Consider the following 25,994-nt stretch of genomic DNA (forward strand, 5'->3'; position numbering starts at 1 on the left):
GCATGGTCACTAATGATGGAGCAAAAGGGGTGGGGTGGGATGTTGGGTGGGGTGGAGTGGGGTGTCGGGTGGAGTGTTGGGTGGGGTGGGATGTTGGGTGGGGTGGGGTGTTGGGTGGGGTGGGGTGGGGTGTTGGGTGGGGTGTTGGGTGGGGTGGGGTGTTGGGTGGGGTGGGATGTTGGGTGGGGTGGGTGGGGTGTTGGGTGGGGTGGGGTGTTGGGTGGGGTGGGGTGGGGTGGGATGTTGGGTGGGGTGGGGTGGGGTGTTGGGTGGGGTGAGGTGTGGGGTGGGGTGGGGGGGGGACTGGGGGGAGGGGGCATTGGATGATGCCGGTGGCGAGCACTCCTGCTTTTCCTGACCTACAGAAATGAAAGTAAGTAGATTTTTAGCTGGTCTTGGAGCAGCCTGTGGCGATCCCTTTAAGGTTGGGCCGCGGTGCGTCAGGGAGTAACCATCCGGTGGTCCCCAAAAATCGTGCCAAGGTCCTACGATGGGTGTAGGACCCGATTCAAATATTGAAATAAGGTTCGGACAGGAGCGATGGCTGCCTGTTTGATCGATCACACCATCCTTGTCAGGCTGTTGCTAATCATCAGGCAAATGTAGGAGTGAGGATCTTTGCCTGTATCCTTAGATGTGACGTACAAGCGGGTTGGTGCGATGTGTCTCTGGTGCGGCCTCACCAGCCTGGCCTCACTCCTTCTCCTCTTCTTCCGGGAAGCAAAGGTAAAGGGGAAATTCCCAATGGGAAACTCAATTTGTTCCCTGTTGGGGGAGGAGTGGGGAGGTCGTTGGGACATGTAAAGCAGCCCCACAGCAAATGGCAGAAGGGAAGACGGTAAATTAGTAAGGAGGAGCAAAAAAAACCACACTAAAATTTCCAAAATCAGTGGAGAAAAAAGACCCTGCAAAGCATTAAAATGTCTGTGTTTGGCTCTTTAAATTGCCTTTGACCTTTTCCCCAGTGCCTCGGACCAAAGCCGATTGTATACAAGTGTAATTACCAGTCACCTCAAATGAGGCAGTAATGACAGGAAATAGAACATCACCACATAATTGCTCCTCATTTTAATACATTGACCCATTTTAGGATGGCAGCTTCCATCAACCACAGGAAATGATGATGGGAAAATTGGTCAGGCACTAAAGTGGATGAAGATACAACAGAAAGGGTCTTCACCCAATTTCTCCTCCTCTTCATCCACAGTAAGGAGTGTGATGGAATACTCTCCACTCGCCTGGATGAGTGCAGCTCCAACAACACTCAAGAAGCTCGACACCATCCAGCACAAAGCAGCCCGCTTGATTGGCACCCCATCCACCACCTTAAACATTCACTCTCTCCACCACCGGCGCACCGTGGCTGCAGTGTGTAACATCTACAAGATGCACTGCAGCAACTCGCCAAGGCTTCTTCGGCAGCACCTCCCAAACCCGCGACCTCTTCCACCTAGAAGGACAAGGGCAGCAGGCGCATGGGAACACCACCACCTGCAAGTTCCCCTCCAAGTCACACACCATCCTGACTTGGAAATATATCGGCCGTTCCTAAATCGTCGCTGGGTCAAAATCCTGGAACTCCCTCCCTAACAGCACTGTGGGAGTACCTTCACCACACGGACTGCAGCGGTTTAAGGCGGCGGCTCACCACCACCTTCTCAAGGGCAACTAGGGATGGGCAATAAATGCTGGCCTTGCCAGCGATGCCCACATTCCGAGAGTGAATAAATGAATAAATAAAACAACATACTGCCTGAAAACCACACAGCAAGGGGAAAATCCAGGCTCAAATATCTGATGAGGCAAAATACTTCTTCAGTCTCCCATGAATATTGTATTCATAAAATGTGACTTGGGAATGAGTTAACTTGTACATGTTGTCAGAGTTTCTGTACGCCTCCATCAATTATTCCCAGATTTGTACCTTTTGCAGTTCTTTGTCTTTACGGAGCAGGGAGTTATGAATGGGATTCTCACCGGATAATGGATCTAGTTTTAGATATAATCTAATGAATTGGAAGTGGTTATTTCTGAGTAAACTATCTATGTAAACCCTGTTCATTAACACCTGATCTAAAGAACAAAAGCTAATTGGCTAACATATCAGCTGTGAATGAAAAGGTCATCGACCTGAAACATTAACTCTGTTTCTCTCTCCATGGATGCTGCCTGACCTGCTGAGCGTTTCCAGCATTTTCAGTTGTTATTTCAGATTTCCAGCCTCCGCAGTATTTTGCTGCTGTGTTAGTGAATGAAAGCCAGTTGAGTTTGATTAAGGATATCTTTTGATGTTTTGGCTAATTGAATCATAGGGTGGTGAGTGGGGGAGGGAGCTGTGTAAACAGGAAAAGATTTGTACAAGAAATGTAAAAGCTATTAAACCATTCGGAACCCTTAAGGTGTGAGTGAATCCCAATGTCAATAATGACTTTCTTCCCTAAACAGAAAACACACGGGGAGACTCCAGCCTTCATTCACATCCTTTATTTGCTCAGCCGCACCTGAACTTTTCAAAACAGTTCAAACCCATGAATTGGTTAATGAGATTTGATTGCTTTGGATTCTTTCCAGCATCGAGACTGCTTTCTCCTATTTTCTGGCCTGCAACCGCTGCTGACTCTCTTCATTTCAGGCAGTTGCCTAATTGAGTTTCAGCAGGTGCCCCCATTTTAAAGGGGCACCACCCATAAGGACAGTAACTTAAAAAAAACACAAAGTCAAAGGAAACTTAACAAATCAAATTCAAATCCCATGTCCAGTGGTGGTGATGCCCTCCAGTCCCAGCAGTCGGGGACAGCCCCGGGAGTGCCGGTGGGAATCCTCGCTGTGATCTAATGATACCAAATTGCTCATTGTCAAACAGGAAGTTATTTACTGTTTGCCAGCTGTGTAGCAGGAGGATTGTGTTTGAACATCAGCTCTGGGGCCACAAGGACATTCGAGCCAAAATGGAGTGTAATGAATTTACTTGAGGGATTTTACTCCCATGTGAAAATATCTTTTTATAATTCTCTTAGAAAGCAATATAGATTCTAAAGAGTCAGCAATGCACCTTTCCATCAAAATGTCTGCTACTGATGACTTATTTTGTAATTGTAACCTATCTCTGGATCCCCATGCTGTTCTTCGCTGATAGGATGAGATGGCCCATCATGTAGGCATCACCTTGGATATTAGAAGAACACAAGAAATAGGAACAGGAGTCGGCCATTCGGCCCCTCGAGCCTGCTCCGCCATTCAATAAGATCATGGCTGATCTTCAACTTCAACTCCACTTTCCCGCCTGATCTCCATATCCCTTGATTCCCCTCGAGTCCAAAAATCTATCGACCTCTGTCTTGAATATCCTCAACGACTGAGCCTCCACAGCCCTCTGGGGCAGAGAATTCCAAAGATTCACAACCCTCTGAGTGAAGAAATTCCTCCTCATCTCAGTCCTAAATGGCCGACCCCTTATTCTGAGACTGTGAAAAGCTAATGTTAGAAGTTAACTTTAGTCAACCCATCAAAGGTGCATTTGATTAACATAGCTTCCCCTTTAGTTACTGTTCCAACCTCAAATTATATAGCGGAGGGTCTCAAGCTTTCTCCAGGGAAGGTATGATTTATGACCAGCAGCTGAAACATGGGATATAAACTCCAAGAGGCTTATGGTTATGTAGTGCAACTATTATATTTGACAAACATAGTAAATGTATAATTAAAAATTATGTGGAGTCATCACTGAGATTCATACCTTGGAACACAGTCTAGAAGAACAATTGAACGCCTGAACAAAAAGAAAATACTGCAGATGCTGGAAATCTGAAATAAAAACAGAAAATGCTGGAGAAACTCAGCAGGTCAGGCAGCATCTGTGAAGAGAGAAACAGAGTTAACGTTTCAGGTCGATGGCCTTTCCTCAGAACTGGAAAAAAGCAGGAAATGGAACAGATTTTTAAGCAAGCTTACAGATGTTGCCTGACCTGCTGAGTTTCTCCAGCATTTTCTGTTTTTATTTTATAATTGAACACCTATGTAATTCCGCCATGCTGTTCAATTCTAGCTTTACTGAAATAATATGGGTCTTACCTGTATAGAAACACTACTGTATGAGCCACCTATCACACCTGCAATCACTAAGGGATTATTGTCCTGGATTGCATATGATCCATCAGGACAAATATATTCTGTTTCATCTACTTTTGTCAAGGAAGCTCTTACAAATTCAAGTGACTGTTCCAAAGCATACGTGTCCCTTGAACATGTGTCCAATATATGAACTCCAAGCTTTACACCCGGGAGCAGGTAAGTGTCTCGATTTATCTCATCTATTGCAAACAGCATGGCTTCCAAGCGTTGGATACCTCGATCTTCATTCACTCTGCCGCAGTCTTCTGTTCCTGAGCCTTTCTCGTGTACAGGAAACAACCCACCCAAGACTAGGTCTCCTTCGATTCTGATCTCCTTCTTGCCAAAATTATTTTCACCATACGAAAAAAAGAGAAATCCTTTGGAAATTAGAATCAGGGCAACTGCTTGGAGCTTTGCGAACATCTTCATCATTTTCTTTGACTGGCGGGATGGTTAGAGAACAGCTAGATTTCATTTTTTCTCCATTGCAATGTCACAGCTGTTATTCTCCTTGTGGGCATTTGTGAATGTAGCAAAGAATTTCTGATCTGATTCCTGGAAGAAAGAAGAAATGAAAAAGAAAAGTTTACGTATTGTTTTTAAAGTTAGCTATCTTTGCCTCAATCTTTCAGTGAAAACATTTAACCCATACACACAGCTTACAAATCAATCACCAGCTACATTGTCTGAACGTTGTATCTTCAAATAAATGTTGATTTTTTCTTTTCTCTTCTCTTGCAGGATGGTCAACGCAGGCGTCCTCTTGCAGCCCATAAGACGGGACAGAGTGAGCCCTGAACTTCTCCACAGTAACTGTTAACACTATTCTAATGCATCACCTGGGGCTGTGATTCAAGCAGGACTGGTCATCGACCTGAAACGCTGACTCTGTTTCTCCCTCCACAGATGCTGCCTGACCTGCTGAGTGTTTCCAGCATTTTCAGTTTTTATTGTTTATAGCGAGGCTGGAATGCCTCATTATCGAGTGGTGTTCTACCTCCAAGCTTGGACAGGCTGGGTTGACCAGAGGGTCTTTACATCAACAGCTTGCATTTAAAAAGCACCTTTAACTTAATAAAACGTCCCAAGGCACTTCACAGGAGCGTTATCAAACAAAATTTGACACCGAGCCACATAAGGAGGTATTAGGGCAGGTGACCAAAAGCTTGGTGAAAGAGGTAGGTTTAAAGGAGCGTCTTAAAGGAGGAGAGAGAGGTAGAGAGGCGGAGAGGTTTAGGGAGGGAATTCCAGAGCTTAGGGCCCAGGCAGCTGAAGGTACAGCCATCAATGGTGGAGCGATTAAAATCCGGGATGCTCAAGAGGCCAGAATTGGAGGAGCGCAGATATCTCAGAGGGTTGGTGGGTTGGAGGAGATTGCAGAGATTATCTATCCATCATTGTTCGTATGTTTGTAACTGTCAAAATTCACTTAACTAAGGTAAGTTCCAATGATATACGGACAGTCCACTGCTAACAGGTTTGGGGTTGAAGATCCAAATGGCCAGCCTCTTCAAGTACCGGGGACATTCATAAACAATCCTTATCTGGACCAACAGAACTTCTGATACGTTATGCCATTTTGTTAATCACAGTTACAGAATAATCATTCTACAAATGTATGATGTGTGACAGTGTTAATAGAGTACTAAACTAGATTTGAATGCCTCACTATATTGAATGGTAAAGAATGACAACACTGGATATTAAAGATTGTTGTTAACCTTTGATAGTTACTCTAAAATTAGTCATAAAAAGTAATTGGATGGTTCAATCTTCAATTAGAAACTTATGGGGCAGATAATGCAGTCTCTGCAACCCCCTGAGCTGACCTCACATGATGATGATGATGATGCAAGACTAGTACATTCAAATATTTTTGTGGTGCTCCCAATGTTTGACCCGTGACATGCTGGCAGCGCAACAGGGGTTGGGATGTCGGACACGAGCAGCTTATGAAAGGCTTCTGGTTTCCCTTGAAACGCCATCATTTTCTTCTTCTAAATGCCATGGGGTACAAAGACCCTTTGCAAGAACTGACCATTGCAATTCAAGGAACAGCAAGACCACTAATAAAGGGTGGGGCTATTACCAGGAGAGGGCCACCCAGGAGAAAAATGATTCCTCTTTCATGTGGGCCTCCCCTTAGAAATGGCCACTTGAACATCTGCAGCACCGGCCAGATGCTCAAGTCACATTGTGGGGAGGTCCCCTAAAACTGCATGAAATGTGGGGACTCGGTGAGTCTTGCAGACAGTTGGTGCACAGGATCCCAGGATGGTAAGTGTTTCCCGCCCACACTTGCCTGCATTCAATGCATCATGCCTGGAGGAGGCGTCAGTTTTTTGTGCCCATTTACAAAGTGTTGCTGCATTTCCTAAAGCATTATAAGAACATTAAAATTAGGAGCAGGAGTGGGCTATTCGGCCCCTCGAGCCTGCTCCGCCATTCAATAAGATCATGGCTGATCTTCAACCTCAACTCCACTTTCCCGCCCAATCCCCATATCCCTTTATTCCCCCAGAGTCCAACAATCTAGTTATCTCAGCCTTGAATATACTCAATGACTCAATATCCACAACCCTCTGGGGCAGAGAATTCCAAAGATTCACAACCCTCTGAGTGAAGAAATTCCTCATAATCTCTTAAATGGCCGACCCCTTATCCTGAGACTATGCCCCCTAGTTCTAGACTCTCCAGTCAGGGGGAAACAACCACTCAGCATCTACCCTGTCAATCCCCCTCAGAATCTTATAAGTTTCAATGAGATCACCTCTCATTCTTCTAAACTCCAGAGAGTATCGGCCCATTCTACACAATCTCTCCTCATAGGACAGCCCTCTCATCCCAGGAATCAATCTAGTGAACCTTCGTTGCACCGCCTCCAAGGCAAGTATGTCCTTCCTTAGGTAAGGAGAACAAAACTGTGCACAGTACTCCAGGTGTGACCCCTATTCGTGTTTAGACTGATGTAAAATCTCCACACTATAATGCAAGAAATGATCATACTGACAAATTATTGACAGTTGTGCTAAGGGAGTCATTTGACACTAGGGGGGCAATTTTATTAATGGGGACGCATTGGAGGCGGGATTGCTGCTTGGCAGGTCGATGTCCCGCCTCCATCGATTTGTGGCCAACCCACGCTATTTTCCCTTGATTGACCTTGTTAAGCCCGCCCGCCCGCCCAGCGGGCTCAGCAGGCCAATTAAGGGAAAGTCGGTTGCAGAGAAACGTCAACGTATGACGTTTCATCGGTCAAAAATTTCTGACAGATGAATTGTCATCGTTTGACAGCTCTGTGAAGCTGTCAAACAGTCAAACAGTGACATTCTCTGCAGTTTGATGAGGTCTTGCATTCAAGACCTCGCCAAGCTTCTTTGTTTTACAGAAATGAGATGGTTGTTGCATCTGAGAATGCAACGGCCATCTCTCATCTGCAACACGGAGGTCAGAGACTCTCCGCGTACAAACCGACTGAAGCCTGCAGGAAGAAACAAAGGTAAGTACACTTTTAAAAACACTTTGCACTTACCTCAGATACTCACCTCGACACGCTTGCACCCATCACTTACCTTCACAGCACACTTTTGCACCCCCCGGCCTCCACAGACTCAGTACTCGCCTCGCTGAGGTGGCGGGTGTTGGAGCCTTCGGGAAGCCCGCACTTGTGAGGGCAAAAAGGGGATAATCCTATTTTCTGCGGCAGTTAATAGGCTTTAATTCCTTCCCGCCTCCAAGGAGACAGAGCCCGGCGTGGGACGGCTACCCGCCTCCTAGGAAGATGGCATGGAGGCGGGCATGCCATTTTCCCGGCAGTCCTGCCTCCATACCTGCCTCCACAGGGCTGGCATAATCGCCCCCTTTGTCTATTTTCCATGGTATTTCAGATTACATTTCATTTGATTCCTGGCGTTTCAGTGCTGCGTCCTTCCTCAAGAACGACATCAGTAATAATGAGGTTGACTATCCGCGGCGGTTCTCCTGATCGCCTGCTGGATCTTTGGTGGGAGAGCTGTGGAATCTCGGAGAAATGGTGTAAACATTGTTCAGGCCATTTCTACGCTGTTTCTGCAGATGTTCTGTGGAAGTTACGACGGGCGATCAGGAGCACTCCCGTGCAAACTGAACGCTGATCTGTTAATCATTGGAAAAGAGCAGCTCACTCCCATCCGTCCAGATGACAGTATCTTTCTCCGTATCTTCATGTCCACTCTCAAACACCTAGAGCACCCTTCCGAGGGTACAGTTTTATTTTGTTTAGGTGTGAAAAGCAGCTGGAGTCAAGCAGCACCCCTCTTGCCTGTGAGGTTCTTTTCCTTTTCCATAATTTTGAGAATCTGACTCCTCCTGTCCAGCTCAGCTATTCTCTGAGATTCCTTTCCATCCCTTATAATCAAGATCTGCCTGCTTGATGCCACTTTCTCTGCCATGACATGTCTCCACATCCATACTCATGACGTTACCTCTGTGTTCAACTGTTTGTTTTTTCACCAAATTCCCACCCATTTCACGTCTGGTTCAAACCCCCTCCTTGACCGCTCTCTACCTCTGCCTTTATTGCTACTGGTTCCGCTCCTTCATGGCGGTGCTTTTTGGGTGGCGTAGAGATGGGATATCTTACATTTTTAGTGTGAGTGAAAACACCTAGGAGACGAAACCATCTGAGGTGATGATCCAAAGGCTTGGGGAGAGGGTTAGAGGCAGAGACAGGCAAGTAGGGGTGGAATAAAAACAGAAAATGCTGGAGAAACTCAGCAGGTCAGGCAGCATCTGTGGAGAGAGAAACAGAGTTAACGTTTCAGGTCGATGACCTTTCATTCTGACAAAGGGTCATCGACCTGAAACGTTAACTCTGTTTCTCTCTCCACAGATGCTGCCTGACCGGCTGAGTTTCTCCAGCATTTTCTGTTTTTATTTCAGATTTCCAGCATCCGCAGTATTTTCTTTTTGTTGAAGCAGGGGTGGAAGGTTTGTCATTGAAAATGTTAGTAGTTGATGAGTTTTTAACAATTACTGTATACGAACCAAAGTAATAGTTTAGAAAGTGTAACAAAGATAACTGAAACAGTTACCTTATTTGCCGATTAACAGTAACGGTAGCATAGTGGTTATGTTACTGGACGAGTAATCCAGAAGCCTGGACTAATGATCCGGAGACATGAGTTCAAAATCCCACCACAGCAGCTGTGGAATTTAAATTCAGTTAATTGAATAAATCTGGAACAAAAAGCTATTATCAGTTAATGGTGACCATTAAACTACTGGAGTGTCGTAAACACCCATCTGCTTCACTAATGTCCTTACCCGGTCTGGCCTATATGTGACTCCAGACCCCCAGCAATGTGGTTGACTCTTAACTGCCCTCTGGAATGGCCCAGCGAGACACTCAGTTGTATCAAAACTGCCAGGAAAAACAATCCCTAACAGCACCGTGGGAGTGCCTTCACCTCACAGACTGCAGTGGTTCAAGAAGGTGGCTCACCATCACTTTCTCAAAGGCAGTTCGGGATGGGCAAAAAATGCTGGCCTTGAATTAAAAAGATGAGACAATGTCTGAGTATAAGATGTTAAATAACATCAATCTGGCTTCAAAATAAGTAAATTAAAGATCTAATTTGGCCACACTGGGATGTTTGTTGTGAAGCTTCTTCAGCATGTTATACTGCCTGTAACTTAAGATATCGCTGTTTATGAAACTAGATGATTTACTTGACTCGTGTTGCCTTGCTCAGCTGTATACAGAGTACAGCCTGTTGAAACTGGCCTAATGATGTCCATTGTCACAATTTCTTCCAGCATGGCATGTAGCCCACTGACAACCTTTGTCTGTGTCTTGATAAACTACTTTTGTTATCTCCAGCTGTGCCCACCCAAACCTGGTTAATGATAAGAGAGAAAGGACCGCCTCAAGGGCAGCGGCTTAAAGAGGCCCAAGACTCCCATTATGATATCATTAATCTCAAAATATACAAAAAGAAAGGGCTTGATAAGACCACAAACGATCATGGATTTGTTCACTTTTGCTGTTCTACACTCTGGTCTTCTTTCTGTTTAGGCATCAGGAGACCATAAAGTCTATTCTTGCCAATTATATGTAATAATAAGCAAAGTGGCAGATTAGGTTTAGTGATCCCATGGTGTTCCCTGTTTATTAAACTGAATTGTTGTTGTGTTAAAGGAAGAACACAAGCAACATTATTGCAGGTCCAGGCAAGTTCCCATCCTGAGAACTGTTGTATTACATTCCTCGGTGAGTACATCTAATTTGCCGAAAATAGATAACTGAATAAATAAAATTTGTAAATTCATGTGCAGTAAGCTCTTCAAAATGTACTAATAGTAAAATTATCAAGATTCTTACTTTCACCTATAAAACTTTAAATAGGTTGTGTAACATATATCTCCTTTTGGATTTTTATTATCATTAAAATCATAAGAATTAGGAGCAGGAGTCGGCCATTCGGCCCCTCGAGCCTGCTCCGCCATTCAATAAGATCATGGCTGATCCTCGACCTCGACTCCACTTTCCCGCTCGATCCCCATATCCCTTGATTCCCCTAGAGTCCAAAAATCTATCGCTCTCAATGACTGAGCATCCATAGCCCTCTGGGGCAGAGAATTCCAAAGATTCACAACCCTCTGAGTGAAGAAATTCCTCCTCATCTCAGTCTTAAATGGCCGGTCCCTTATCCTGAGACTCTGCCTCCTAGTTCTAGCCTCTCCAGCCAGGGGAAACATCCTCTCAGCATCTACTCTGTCAATCCCCCTCAGAATCTTACATGTTCCAATGAGATCACCTCTCATTCTTCTAAACTCTAAGGAGTAGAGGCTCAATCTACGAAACATGGTCTTGCACCATCATCCCTTTTGTCTTTTAATCTCTCCTGCCTTCCACCCTATCACAGACCTTCCCTTTTGTTCTTTCCTCCCCTCCCCCCTTTCCCTGCCCCAACACTTGCTTAAAACCTGTTACAGTACATCTTTAACTTTTTCCAGTTCTGACGAAAGGTCATCGACCTGAAACGTTAACTCTGTTTCTCTCTCCACAGATGCTGCTGGCCTGCTGAGTATTTCCAGCATTTTCTGTTTTTATTTCAGATTTCCAGCATCCGCAGTATTTTGCTTTTGTCGGAGAATGCATTCTTGTTCCTATGCATCTGTTGAAGGAATGGGGAGTCTGTTGCTGTTTCTTGTTAAATTACAAAGGGGTGAGATTACAATTCCTGGTAGCTGAGGAAGATGTTGCATTATTTATGATCAGCCTCTTTTGGATTACTTACAGATTCAAACCGTGTAAGGTTTGAGATGTCTAAATTCTAACTCCAAAATAAATCAAATATTCATCTCTCTAGCTGTATTGCTGATTAAGGCACAATACAATATTTGCAGGATGCTCGTGCGTGTTTCATTCATGTGCATGGGACGTTGGAGCTATTTTGAGTCTCAATTGCAGATACAGAGAGAAAGTAACATTAGAATAATGGGCTCTTACTCAATAAATATAAATTCCAATAAAATAGGGAGAGCATAAGTATTGCATCTTGACCGAACAGTAATGAATAGAGGAGACGGAATGTACCTTTTACTATTTACTGAGTAAGTGGGTGGACATTACAGCACATTGTCTTTCACTTTCAGTTTCGGGTTCTGCCATGCAGACAAAGTAAAATCGAGCCCCCCAGCACCCCCTTCAAGTAACATCCGGGAACTGGGACAAACTTAATTGAAGCAAAACTCAAAACACAACACTCCTTTCCCCCAGATAAAACCCCTTAGTCCTCCAGGCGGCTAGGACGGAATCTAACCCGACTTGAGCGCCGCTGGACAGGCATAGTCGGGGTGCCACTGCTAGCCGCAGGAAAACCTTCCTCTGTGGCTGATGACTCCGTGACACCTTCTGTCGATGTGGCTTCCGTCGTTGTTGCAGGAAGCAGGCCGTCACTGCCTGGCAGAGGTGGCGGAGACAATGGCCTAGCCTGTGACGTCTCTGTTACTCTCACCGGAGTACGACCCTGTAGCTGGTCTACGTGGCATCTGTGTAGCTGGCCATCAGGTGTACGGACGCTGTACGACAGGGGACCCGTGGCCTGCTCCACCACGGCAGGCATCCATTTGTCTCCTCCTGCATAGCAACGGGCAAACACAGTCTCTGACGGCTCGAACTGCCTGGCGGTGCCCTGGTGCTTCTTAGCCAGCTCCTCCTGCTTTGTGTGCATCTCATCCCTGTAGTCCGGGTGTAGCCGGTCCAGTGCAGTCGCCAGCCGGCGACCCATCAGCATCTCGGCAGGACTCTTCCCCGTTGCTGAGTTTGGTGTGGTATGCTGTGATAACAGGAACCTGGCCAATCTGGTTTGCCAGTCCCCCACCGATATCCTCACCAGTGCCTCTTTTGTGGTTTGCACCATCCTCTCTGCCTGCCCGTTAGAGGAGGGGTGATAGGGCGCTGTGGTCATGTGGCGGATCCCGTTTCTGCCTGCAAAAGCCTTGAACTCCGCTGACGTGAAGGCTGCTCCATTGTCCAAAACCAGCACGTCGGGGACCCCATGTGTGGCAAACAGCAAACGCAACGTGTTGATCACTGCACTGGATGTCATGGAGCTCATGATAGCCACCTCCAGCCATTTCGAATGAGAATCCACCACTATCAAAAAGACCTTCCCCTGAAATGGCCCTGCAAAGTCAATGTGGAGTCTTGACCATTTACGAGTGGTCCACTCCCAGGGGTGAAGGGGAGCCTTGGATGGGCTATGGCGAGTCAGCTGACATGTCTCACAGCTCTTTACCACCTCCTCCACGTCTCGGTCCAACCCCGGCCACCAGACGTAGCTTCTCGCCAACGCCTTTATGTGCACAATCCCAGGGTGTGAGTCATGCAGCATTTTCAGCACCTCCTCTCTTGCGGTGGCAGGAACCACCACACGGCTTCCCCAGAGCACGCAGTTCTTGTGTGCAGACATTTTATGGCGCCTCTGAACGAAGGGCTTGAAATGCTCCTCCTGGACCTCGGAGGGCCAGCCATGCAGCAGCCAGCGTAGCACCCGTGATAAGACTGGATCTTTCTGTGTGAGGCTGCCAATCCGCTGGGCATGGAGTGGGGCCTCCGGAACCTCCTCCAGTAGTAGCACCTCCAGGGGTGGTGGCGTCTCAGCCACTGGCCGGTTCAAAGGCAAGCGACTCAGAGCATCAGCATTAGCCAGCATCGTCCCAGGCCTGTAGCAAAGTTCATAACTGTAGGCCCCCAACATCAGACTCCACCGAAGCATACGCGGTGATATGATCTGGGGCATGGGCTTGGAGTGATGCAGGAGCCCCAAGAGTGGCTTGTGGTCTGTGTAGATGACGAACTGTCTCCCTAACAGGTACTGGCTGAACTTCTTTACCCCAAATATGATGGCTAGGGCCTCCTTGTCAATCTGGGCGTAATTACGTTCTGTTGTTGAGAGTGTTCTTGAGGCAAAACTGATAGGCGCTTCCCGGCCATCTGGCTCTATGTGACCCAACAGAGCTCCCAGCCCGTGTGGTGAGGCATCACACACCAACACCAATGACTTGTTTTCATCATAGTGTGCCAGAACCTTATCTGCTTGTAGCAGTTCCTTTGCCCGTCTGTAGGCTGTTTCATGAGCTGAGGTCCAGTTCCACACTGTTGCTTGGTCTAACAGCCTGTGCAGTGGCTCTAAGATTGTGGCTTTGCCCTTGAGAAAACAACTGTAGAAGTTTAACAGTCCGAGGAATGCCTGCAGTTCGGTCTTGTTCTTGGGGGTGGGAGCGCTCCTGATAGCCTCCACCTTCTCCGTAGTCGGATGCACACCGTCTTTGTCCACTCGGAATCCCAAGAACTCCACCCCATTGGCAGCGAACACGCATTTCTCCTTCTGAAGGCGTAGTCCTACCTCAGCCAGCCGGTGTAGTACTTCCTGCAGCCGCTCATCATGGGCTTCCTGTGTCTTGCCTGTAATCAGTATGTCATCCAAGTAAGGCTGAACTCCTGGAACACCAGCCAACAGGGTGTCCATGAACCTCTGAAAGATTGCCACAGCCGTAGACACCCCAAACTGCAGCCTTGTGGCTCGGAAAAGTCCTCTGTGGGTGTTGATTGTCAACAGCTCGGCTGACTCTTCATCCAGGACCAGTTGCTGGTATGCTTGCTTGAGATCCAGCTTGGTGAACAGAGTGCCTCCAGCCAGTGTTGAAAACAGCTCTGTAACTATTTAGGAAGGATCGGCAAAAAGGTAGGGGAGGTGGGGTAGCATTGCTGGTAAAGGAGGGGATTAATGCAATGGAAAGGAAGGATATTAACTCGGATGAAACGGAATCTGTATGGGTAGAAATGAGAAATAGCAAGGGGAGGAAAACGTTAGTGGGTGTGATATATAGGCCTCCAAATAGTAATATGGAGGTGAGGGAAGGCATAAAAAGGGAAATTAGAGAAGCGTGCGATAAGAGCACAGCTGTCATCATGGGTGACTTTAATTTACATATTGATTGGACTACCCAAATTAGTAAAAATTCTGAGGAGGAGGAATTCCTGGAATGTTTTCGGGACGGTTATCTGGACCAATATGTCGAGGAGCCGACTCGAGATCAGGCCATTTTAGACTGGGTATTGTGCAATGAGAAGGGACTTATCAGCAATCTTCTTGTACGAGGCCCCTTGGGTCAGAGCGATCATAATATGATCGAGCTCTCAGTCGAGATGGAGAGTGAGGAAATTGAATCAGAGACTAAGGTCCAGAACTTAAATAAAGGGAATTACGAGGGTATGAGACGGGAATTGGGTAAGATTGATTGGGTGGTGTTTCTGGGGGGATTGACAGTGGATAGACAATGGCAAGCATTCAAAGATAGAATGGAAGAATTCCAGAACATGTTTATACCGGTTTGGCATAAAAATAAACCTAAAAAGGTGACTCAACCGTGGATAACGAGGGAAATTAGGGACAGCATAAAATAAAAAAAAAGGGCATATCAACTGGCAAAAAAAAGCACCAGACCGGAAGATTGGGGGCAGTACAGGATACAGCAAAAGAGGACAAAGGGATTAATCAGGAAGGGGAAAATAGAATACGAAAGTAAACTTGCAGCAAACATAAAGACAGACTGCAAAAGCTTTTATCGGTATATCAGGAGGAAAAGACTGGTAAAATCCCAAGTCGGTCCCTTGCAGTCCGATTCGGGAGAATATATAATGGAGAATAAGGAAATGGCAGACCAATTAAACTCATACTTTGGTTCTGTATTCACAAAGGAGGACACAAATAACCTCCCAGGAATATCGACAAACATAGGGACTAATGAGAGGGAGGAGCTGACAGAAATTAGTATCTCTAGGGATATGGTGTTGGGTAAGTTGAGGGGACTGAAGGCCGACAAATCCCCGGGGCCTGATAAACTACATCCTAGGGTACTTAAGGAGGTGGCCCTGGAGATAGCAGATGCTCTAAGGATCATCTTCCGGAACTCCATTGACTCGGGAACAGTACCCGTGGATTGGAGGGTAGCTAATGTTACCCCAATATTTAAAAAGGGGGGTAGAGAGAAAGCAGGGAATTATAGACCAGTAAGCCTTACATCGGTTGTGGGCAAAATGCTAGAGTCCATTATTAAGGATAAAATAGCGGAGCACTTGACAAATGGGGAAAGGATCGGACAGAGTCAACATGGATTTACAAAGGGTAAATCGTGTTTGACTAATCTGCTGGAATTTTTTGAGGAAGTAACTGGTAAAATAGATGGGGGAGAGCCAGTGGATGTGGTGTACCTTGACTTCCAGAAAGCCTTCGATAAGGTTCCACACAAAAGATTATCATGCAAAATTAAGGCTCATGGGATTGGGGGCAAAGTATTAACGTGGATAGAGAACTGGCTGGCGGATAGAAAACAGAGAGTTGGAATAAACGGCTCGTTTTCGGAGTGGCAGGCAGTGACCAGCGGGGTGCCGCAAGGATCTGTCCTGGGACCCCAGCTGTTCACAATATATATAAATGATCTGGATCAGGGAATTGGATGCAATATTTCCAAATTCGCTGACGACACTAAACTAGGAGGAGGGGTGGGCTCTGATGAGGATGTCAGGAGGCTACAGTGCGATTTGGACAGGTTGGGGGAATGGGCGGATACGTGGCAGATGCACTATAATGTGGATAAATGCGAGGTTATCCACTTTGGGGGTAAAAACAGGAGGGTAGATTATTATCTAAATGGCAATAGATTGGGAGATGGGGAAGTGCAGAGGGACCTGGGTGTTCTTGTGCACCAGTCACTGAAGGAGAGCATGCAGGTGCAACAGGCGATTAAGAAGGCAAATGGTATGTTGGCCTTCATATCAAGGGGGTTCGAGTATAGGAATAGGGATACCTTACTACAGCTGTACAAGGTGCTGGTGAGACCGCATCTGGAGTATTGTGTACAGTTTTGGTCGCCCCATCTGCGGAAGGATGTTCTTGCCATGGAAAGAGTGCAACGGCGATTCACCAGGCTGATACCTGGAATGGCGGGAATGACCTACGAGGAGAGATTGAATAGTTTGGGCTTGTACTCACTGGAGTTTAGAAGATTGAGAGGGGATCTCATCGAAACATATAAAATCATGGCAGGCCTGGACAGGCTGAATTCAGAGAGAATGTTTCCAATGGCAGGGGAGCACAGAACCAGGGGCCACAGTCTAAAAATAGCGGGCAAATCATTTAAAACAGAGATGAGGAAGAATTTCTTCACTCAAAGAGTGGTGAGCCTGTGGAATTCCCTGCCACAGAGGGCTGTGAAGGCTAATTCAATAAATATTTTCAAGAGAGAATTGGATATATTTCTGAAGGCTAAGGGGATTAAGGGTTACGGAGAAAAGGCGGGGACGGGGTACTGAACTGGTAAGATCAGCTATGATCTCAGACGAAGATCAGCCATGATCTCATTGAATGGCGGAGCAGGCTCGAAGGGCCGAATGGCCTACTCCTGTTCCTATCTCTATGTAACCCTATGTAACACAGCAGTATTAACCGTACATCTGTAATCTCCACAGATTCGCAGGCCCCCATCCTTCTTTGCAATGGGCACGATAGGGGTGGCCCAATGGAAGTTCTTCACTGGCAAGAGAACCCCTTGGTTCACCAGCTTATCCAGGGCCTCATCCACCTTCTTGCACAACGCAAAAGGCACTGGTTGCGCCTTGAAGAACTTAGGCGCTACCCCTGGGTCCACTTCGATTGAGACTGGCGGTCCCCGACAGGCCCCGAACTCACCAAAAACCTCTTCATAGTTCTCCAACATAGGCATTATGGGCTGTCGCTGTACCGTGTGTACTCCTGTCACTTCAATACCGAGGGGCTCAAACCAATCTCTGCCCAGCAGGCTTGTGCCCTGCCCCGCCAGCACATAAAGTGGAAGTGTGTCCTTGACTGCCTGATACTTAACTTCCACATGAATCATACCCAGCACCTGGAGTTGAGCTTGGGACCACTGCCGTAGCACGCCACTGACCTGAGCCATCGCCGGGGGTTCACTTGGCCACAGCCTATTGTAAGTCTCTTCACTTATCAATGAACACGCTGAGCCTGAATCCACCTCCATGCAGAGTGGTGCCCCATTCATGATCACATTTGCCGTGTATCCCCACCGTCTGTGGGGTAGCTGCTCAGCTTCCGTGGTATACATTGTGTACTCATCATTGTCCTCCAGTGTCAGGGTGTGTGTCTGCGATGCTTGTGTTGGCTCTGCTGCAGCAGCCTGAGCTTTCTTCATGCAGACACGAGCAATGTGACCTCTTTTCTTACAGAAATGACATACCGCTGACACAAATTTGCATGTAGTGGAACCATGGAGAGCCCCACAGCGGAAACATTTTCTTCCTGTTTCTTTAGTTGCCTCCATGTCTCTCGCAGCAGCAGCTGCGTGTGTGGTCTTGTGCACCTCCTCGGCGGCCTGAGATGGTGCTGCCTCTGTACGGAGCATACGTGTGTTCATCGATGCAGCCTCTGCTGCTAAAGCCTTCTCCTCGGCCAGTCGGAACGTCAGGGCCTTCTCCGCTAACAGCTGTCTCTGCAATGCCGAGTCCAGCACTCCACACACAATCCGATCACGGAGCATATTGTCTAACTGGTCACCAAAATTACAATGTAATGAGCGTTTCCTCAACTCAGCAATGTAACTTGAAATAGATTGTCCAGGCTGTTGTTTACAATTGTGAAAATGGAAACGCTGCACAATCTCTGAGGGTTTTGGGTTAAAATGTTTCTGCAGCTTCTCAATCAAATCAGCATAATCCACCTCACTAGGTTTACAAGGAGCCACCAATGAACGCAGGACGGAGTAAGTAGCAGCTCCGCATACACTTAGCAACACTGAGTGCTTCTCTTTGTCAATATTATTGGCCTCAAAGAAACACCCCAGCCTTTCTGCGTATTCCTCCCATGAACTGTCCTTATCCCCAGAGAACTCTTCAATACTTCCCAAGGTCGTCATAGTTTTAATGTGCACTGTCTCTTTATGATCCACGGACTTTTTCTTTTTTTTAAAATTCTTTTTCTCCTCCGGCCAGAGTTACGGTAGCTACACTCACGGTAGTTGCCTGGCCCGCACAATACTCTGTCCGCCGTCTACGTCACAGCTAGCCAACTATCAAAATGCCGTTGATGTTGCTAGCTGAGTGGCCCGCTCGTCGCAATTTCCAATATCACGGCTGTAGGTTCGCATGTCTATCTCCGTCCTTCTAGAGAGTTCAACAGCTGCCTCGTCGCCAGTATTGCATCTTGACCGAACAGTAATGAATAGAGGAGACGGAATGTACCTTTTACTATTTATTGAGTAAATGGGTGGACATTACAGCACATTGTCTGCATGGCAGAACCCGAAACTGAAAGTGAAAGACAAAGTAAAACCGAGCCCCCCAGCACCCCCTTCAGGTAACACCCGGGAACTGGGACAAACTTAATTGAAGCAAAACTCAAAACACAACAATAAGAACATAAGAATTAAGAGCAGGAGTCGGCCATACGGCCCCTCGAGCCTGCTCCGCCATTCAATAAGAACATGGCTGATCTTCGACCTCTCTCCTGCCTTCTATCCTATCACAGACCTTCCCTTTTGTTCTTTCCTCCCCTCCCCCCTTTCCTCCCCTCCCCCCTTTCCTCCCCTCCCCCCTTTCCCACCCGATCCCCATATCCCTTGATTCCCCGAGAGTCCAAAAATCTATCGATCTCAGCCTTGAATATACTCAAAGACTCAGCCTCCACAGCCCTCTGGGGCAGAGAATTCCAGATTCACAACCCTCTGTGTGAAGAAATTCATCTCAGTCCTAAATGGCCGACCCCTTATCCTAAGACTGTGATCCCTGGTTCTAGACTCTCCAGCCAGGGGAAACTGCCTCTCAGCATCTACCCTGTCAATCCCTCAGAATCTTGTAGAACATGCTTTTGTTTTACCTTTGCTGAAAAATGTATTTATGGATACTGCACCCGTACGCTCTGGACACTGAAAACTAACGTGAAAGCAGGTAACTACCCGACCAGCAAAAAGGAGAAGTGTCAGCACCAAATAAGGATAAAACTACATCAGAAATCCAGAGTATGAAAGGAAGAACTTGCATTTATAATAGTGCCATTCACGTACTCAAGATCTTCTGAGACGTTTTACAACCAAAAATTGTAGTCAAAGGAAGGTGGAGGCAAATCGTGTGGAGTCCATGAGGAAGTGTTGGAGTGGAGCAGCCCGGTCCCACGTCTGATGCAGCTGAAATTAACTACATGAAATAGGTAATAAAGACAGAAAATGCTGGAGATACTCAGCAGGTCAGGCAGCATCTGTGGAGAGAGAAACAGAGTTAAACATAGAAACATAGGAGATAGGAGCAGGAGTAGGCCATTCGGCCCCTGGAGCCTGCTCCACCATTCAATGCGATCATGGCTGATCATCCAAGTTCAGTACCCGGTCCCTGTTTCAGGTCGATGACCCTTCGTCAGAACGGGAAACAGTTGGAGATGGAACAGGTTTTTAAGCAAGGGTAGGGGCAGGGAAAGGGGGAGACTCATCTAGAGTCATCTTTTGTTTCTTAACTTGTCCCATTACCATCTCCTTTCGCCTCGCACCATCATCCCTTTTGTCATTTAATCTCTCCCACCTTCCACCCATCACAGACCTTCCCTTTAGTTTTTTCCTCTCCTCCCCCCGCTCCCTGCCCCTGCACTTGCTTAAAAACTTGTTCCATCGCCAGCTTTTTCCAGTTCTGACGAAGGGTCATCGACCTGAAACGTTAACTCTGTTTCTCTCTCCACAGATGCTGCCTGACCTGCTGAGTATTTCCAGCATTTTCTGTTTTTATTTCAGATTTCCAGCATCCGCAGTATTTTGCCTTTGTATATGAAATAGGTATTATGGGATGGAAAGCAATGGGTACAGGAAACTTTTGTTTAAACGGCACCTAAATATCCAGAATTCTCTATTAACCGGCAAAATTCATACTCCAGAATCAACACCTCAATAACCGGCAATGTTGCTGAGTCCGAGTCTCCCATGGTGGCCAAGTTAGTCAGTGGGGGTTGTTCTCCAAACTGCCACTACTTGGCTTCTTGGCGCTGTCGGAAGTCCGAACACCTCAATAACAGGAGTCTGACTCTCCCGCGCTGCCGGTAGTCTCTTCCCATCCGCCATTTTTCTGTTTACTGCATAAGTTTTGTTTTACTGTTAAGTAATTAAAGAGTTATGGATTACCCTCAACTGGCAGTACTGTACTTAATCAAGCATCTTCCACCATCCATTTAACACAACATTCTGTAGGTGAGCACCCAATTACTGTATACTGCACATTTCTTGATTTTTTTATTTTTGTTTGTTAAAAATAGCCTCGGTAGATAACCCTCTCCGTCATCCGGAATTTTTAATCAACCGGCAACACGCCGGTCCCGTCGGTGCCGGATACCAAAGAGTTTCCTGTATTATTTGGTCTAATTGTTACTCCGGGCACCCTCTCCAGAAAGCAACAGTTCCTGGAAACAGATGTAGGAGAACCCAAGCATACCGCAAGGTTTCTCAGTGAGGCTAACCAACAGTCACATGTGCCGAGGAGATGGGACATTTACTGCTCACCCAATTCACGCCTTCATCCAACTCTACAGCTGTGCTTTGGGAAATGCATCAATGTGCTAGAATTGGGCCCGTGTGTCATGGTGTTCAGTGGGAAAGGAGATAAAAGCGCAGGTCATGCTGACCAATTTATCAGCCACCTTCTTGATGCATAGATGGCCCATACTATACCTGATTTTGCTGTGCTAGACATGACAACTGAGGGCAGTGGTGATCTTTGTTAACCACAGGTAGTGCTAACCCTATTGTTGCACAGTTGCTGCAGGTGTCCGTGCTGAATTTGACAATGCTCTGAAGCAAGTGAAGGCAGTGAACTGTCTTTCAATTACCGCCTATTCAACTCTGAAGTTTCTGATCCATATCCACTCCATCACAAAGACAGCCCACTTATACCTTTGTAACACTGTCTGTTTCTGTCCCTGCCTCAGACCATCTGCCTCTGAAACTCCTGCCGTTGTCACTTCCAGATACCACTGTTCCAAAGCGTTCTTGGTGGGCCTCCTATCCTCTACCCTCCATAAACCTCAGCTCATACAAAGCTCTGACCTGCCTGTATGCTATCTCGCATCAATTCCTCCTCACCTATCAATCCTGTCCTCGTTGACTTACATTGGCTCCTGGTCCCCCAACGCCTCAAATTTAAAATTCTCATCCTTGTGTTTAATTCCATCCATGACCTCAGCCCTCCCTATCTCTGTAACCTCCTCCAGTCCTACAATCCTCTGCACTCTCTGTTCCTCTGATTCAGGCGTATGTGCAGCCACCCTTCAATATTTATCCCTCAACCAACATAACAAAAACAGATGATCTGGTCATTATCACATTGCTGTTTGTGGGAGCTTGCTGTGCACAAATTGGCTGCCGCGTTTCCTACATTACAACAGTGACTGCACTTCAAAAAGTACTTCATTGGCTGTAAAGTGCTTTGAGACGTCCAGTGGTGGTGAAAGGCGCTACAGAAATGCAAGTCTTTCTTTTCTTTCGTCCCACCACTGGAGGCTGAGCCTTCTGCTGCCTTGGCCTGAGGCTCTGGAATTTCGATCACAAACCTCTCCGCCTCTCCACCGCTCTGTCCTCCTTTAAGACACATTTTAAAACTCTGCTTTGACCAAGCCTTTGGTCATCGCTCCTAATACCTCTTTTGATCTAATGCCCAGTGTTTACCTTACGCCTTTATGAAGCACGTTGAGGCATTTTATGATGCAAGAGGTTGTATTTACCCATGAAATTGAATTTCAGTATTTTATGATAAGGAAATCTAGGGGCCAGTTGCTGTATGTATTGTAATGCGCAAAGATGTAGAGACATTAGTCCATTTAGGTTTCTGTAAAGTTTCATTTCAAGTTAGTTGGCTTTAACTTAATTAAGGTGGAAATTAACTTCAGTATGCAAAATGATTGACCTCAAAACGATAAGCAAGATTTTGGAAAAGGGATTGCACAAACTTCAATTAATTAAAGCGCACATAATTTCCTGAGAGAACTGGAATAAGATAAAAGGTATGGTTCGGTTAACTGAATTCTAAATACAGATAGCATCTGTGTAAATAGACTAGCAATAAGATGCTCTGTATTTAGACTCCAGAAATAGAACTATAGCTAATGTAATCCTTGTAAAGTCTGTGGTTTGTACAGTTAATAACGACACAGACTCTAGGAGTAACAAACAAACAGGTCTTTACTATTCAGAGGTCAGGGCGAATCTGCCCTAGTTATCCTGTCACATGACTTATATACTGGTGTGGTCACTGTCAGTATTACAGTATACAGAAGCCAAACAAGTAGTGCCACACCTAAAGTAGTTCCCTTAAAGGTGAACGGTTACATTCCATAGTTCCCTTAAAGGCAGACGGGTACATACACTACAATCCTCCCTTTTTAGCTTATTACTTACTGGGTCCCCGTTAAACATACATATCTTCAACTTCATATAACAAATTACAGATATAATCTCGGTGGAGTCAACGTCATATAAAACAGTTTACAGATATACTCTCGGTGGAGTCAACGTCATATAAAACAGTTTACAGATATACTCTCGGTGGGAACAGTTCACAGGTTCAGTCTCTGCGGAAACAGTTCATAGATTCAGTTTCTGATCTTGACTCATTTCGAACAGCATCTCTTTAGTGTAGCCGGTTCACATGGCTAGCGTGACTCCTCCATAGCCTTGTTCTTAACGTAACCGCTTGACCTTCCGTCCTGTTGAACCAGCCGTGCGGACTTTTACAACCAACTGGCTGACTTGATAATTTTTGGGTTTCCAATTAATTTAGCTCCTTACGTAGTGTTCCACCTGAGATGGTAGAAGTGATAGTCTTTTAGACAGGTATTATCTTCTGCTTCGTCTTTTTCTTTTCTGCCTTTTCGAAACTCTCGGAGCTCCTTTCTCTGCGGCCAGCTGTAGCGCCACCAACTCTCTATGTTCCTTAGACCTTAAGTGCTTCCTCCGGATTTCAGCACTTTGAGAGTTTTCATCACAAACTGGGCAGACCAGATCCTCGTAATATTCAGTGTCACTCAATAGATCATGATAATATTCGGGGTCGTCCTGAGTTAGGCCAGTGAGGGGCCCTTCTACTTCCTTCTTATCCAACTGGACGTTAGCCGACGGTGGTTCCTTCTCTGACCATCTTTCTTGAAGAGACTTCTTCAAGCATTCATATTCATCCCGCTCTTCCTGGGATGTCTGCCAGTCCTTCACGCCTGGCCTCATTTGTGAGTTCAATACCTTCCCCTCCATCGGGGATTCCGTTATCAGGCTATTTACTCCTTCCACTGAAGTAGCTGTTTCCGCATTCTTCTGTTCCCCTTGACGTAATTCAGCATACTTTTGACATCCATGTGCAAGCTGTGTTGCCCCCTCCGCTATCTCTGTGACTTTTGGAAGCTCCGAATTCTTTCCCTTTGAACCCTGAAACTCGTGTTCCCATTTTGGAGTCTTGTCCCTCAGCGTGTGTAAGAGTTGGCTGGCCGTTAACTCTTCTACGGGGACACTGTGGATTAGCGCCTTCTCCCTTTCATCCACTTTTCCTTCCAATGTTTTCACCTTCCTTTCCTCCGGTCCTTTGGTTTTAAGCGCTCTAAGAAGTTGCGCCTTGATGTTCTCTAACTCCTGTTCAGGGCCCATTCCTACAGTCTCTGTGTACCTTTCAGTTGCCTTTCCTTCCACTGCCCGAATTCCTAGTTGAATATGTTCTTCCAGTTGTTGGACCTCTGCCATTGCCGCCTCATATTTGTCTTGGGTTTCCTTCAATAATTTAACGAGTTCCTGGACATCTTGAATTTCATGTTCTGCTATGTCTTCCACCTCTAATTTTCCATCTACGGATGGAATCTCTACCGATGAGTCTGTCTTGGCCTGGAGCTCATCAAACATTTCCTGCAGCCTTTGTAATTCTCGCTCATGTTCAACTTTTAGTTGTTCATATGCTTTCGTTAAAGCTAGCTTTTCGGAGGTTGCCGAATTAACCCCTTCCAGGATTGTAGTCTGGGCCCGTTCATACTGTTCTTTCAACTTGTTACACTCTGCTTGCAACGAGTCGTAGAGATGAACTGGGATAAAATCCTGGCTCCCTGAAGATTCCTCTTCCTTTAGGTCGTTCTGTAAAGAGTCTAGTTCCTGAACAGTATCAGGGGAATGTGATCGGTGCTTGGCCACGATGGCTCTATGGTCGCTCTCTTCTCGAGCTAGCTGTCTCTGTTGTCTTTCCAGGTTCTCCCATTCAGTGTCCCAGAACTTTTCCATATTTTTCATCTCTTGTACGAGACGGTCACTCCACTGTTTTAATTGTTGTCGTACTTTGACATAAGTTTGAGTCCGAGCTCGGTGTTCTTCTGTCGTGGATGAATCCTTAGCTTGAACAGGCTCAGAATTCTCTGTCAACCTGGAGTTCTGTTCTGCAGCTTTATTCTTCTTGGTGACATAAGTCTTCCTGCATGTCAACGTTTCCTTCCCCAACGTCGGCAAGTCCCTTTTAGCCTTTTCATGCATTTTTGAATTGGTCTTATCGTCATCCATTTCAGAATCTGAGCTGATAGCTTGCACCGAGTCCTCCTTCATTATGGCTCTTAGGTAGTGCCATTCCATGTCTATTTTCTTAATCCACTCCCGTCCTAGAAGTGGTGGTCCTCCCTCAGGTAATACGTACAAATTCATTCTTGGGTGTTCTTTACCTCTATCTCTCACCTTGACTCTTATTTTCCCCATGGGGTATACGTTATGCCCCGTGTATGTCTGTAATACGAACTTGGTATTTCTTAAAGGTATGTGAGAGAATAGCCGGTGGTAGTCCCTTCGGTTGATGACTGATAGAGCCGATCCAGTGTCCAGCTCCATTCTTACTTGGACTCCAGCTATTTTTAGTACGACCCAGATCGTTTGTAGATCAGTTTCTTTCCCCACATTGTGGATTCTCAGACTACCCAGCTCCTGGTTGTTTGGGTCTGAGTCTGAATTCTGTTCGTCTGAACTCTTCTCAGCCACCTGGTGTACCTTGTTGTACTTTTCTTGTGGTGGCTTCCGTTGATTGTTGGTCTTCTTCCCGGACCGGCATACCTTCGCGATGTGACCCAGTTTGCCACATTTCCTACACTCTTGGTTCTTTAACCAGCATTGATTCTGGTCGTGCGTGGTCTTCCCACAACGGTAGCATTTTGTTGTGCTCGAAGTAAGTTGGTCCATCCCGAGTGCCGCCGCCTTTAGCTGCATTTCTGCCGTTCCTTTCGCTGCGGCTTCGTATGATGCAGCTATGAGGACAGCCCTGTCCAGTGTGAGGTCGCTTTCTTCCAGTAGTCGCTTCTGCGTGC

The 25,994-nt window shown here is 46.3% G+C and overlaps 1 protein-coding gene across 1 annotated transcript in view; it reads right to left on the bottom strand.

Moving 5' to 3' along the window:
• LOC147105918 (metabotropic glutamate receptor 3-like) overlaps nt 1–25,994 on the bottom strand; it is a 189,926-nt gene that overhangs the window by 61,426 nt on the left and 102,506 nt on the right. The window contains exon 3 of the mRNA XM_086010837.1: nt 4,072–4,668. Within this exon, the coding sequence (XP_085866963.1) occupies nt 4,072–4,545 (474 nt within the window). The 5' untranslated portion in view covers nt 4,546–4,668. The remainder of the gene's footprint in view (nt 1–4,071; nt 4,669–25,994) is intronic.

The sequence above is a fragment of the Somniosus microcephalus genome, chromosome 17 (assembly GCF_052327205.1).
Source record: "Somniosus microcephalus isolate GS21.2 chromosome 17, FLI_Smic_1.0, whole genome shotgun sequence".
Taxonomy (NCBI): domain Eukaryota; kingdom Metazoa; phylum Chordata; class Chondrichthyes; order Squaliformes; family Somniosidae; genus Somniosus; species Somniosus microcephalus.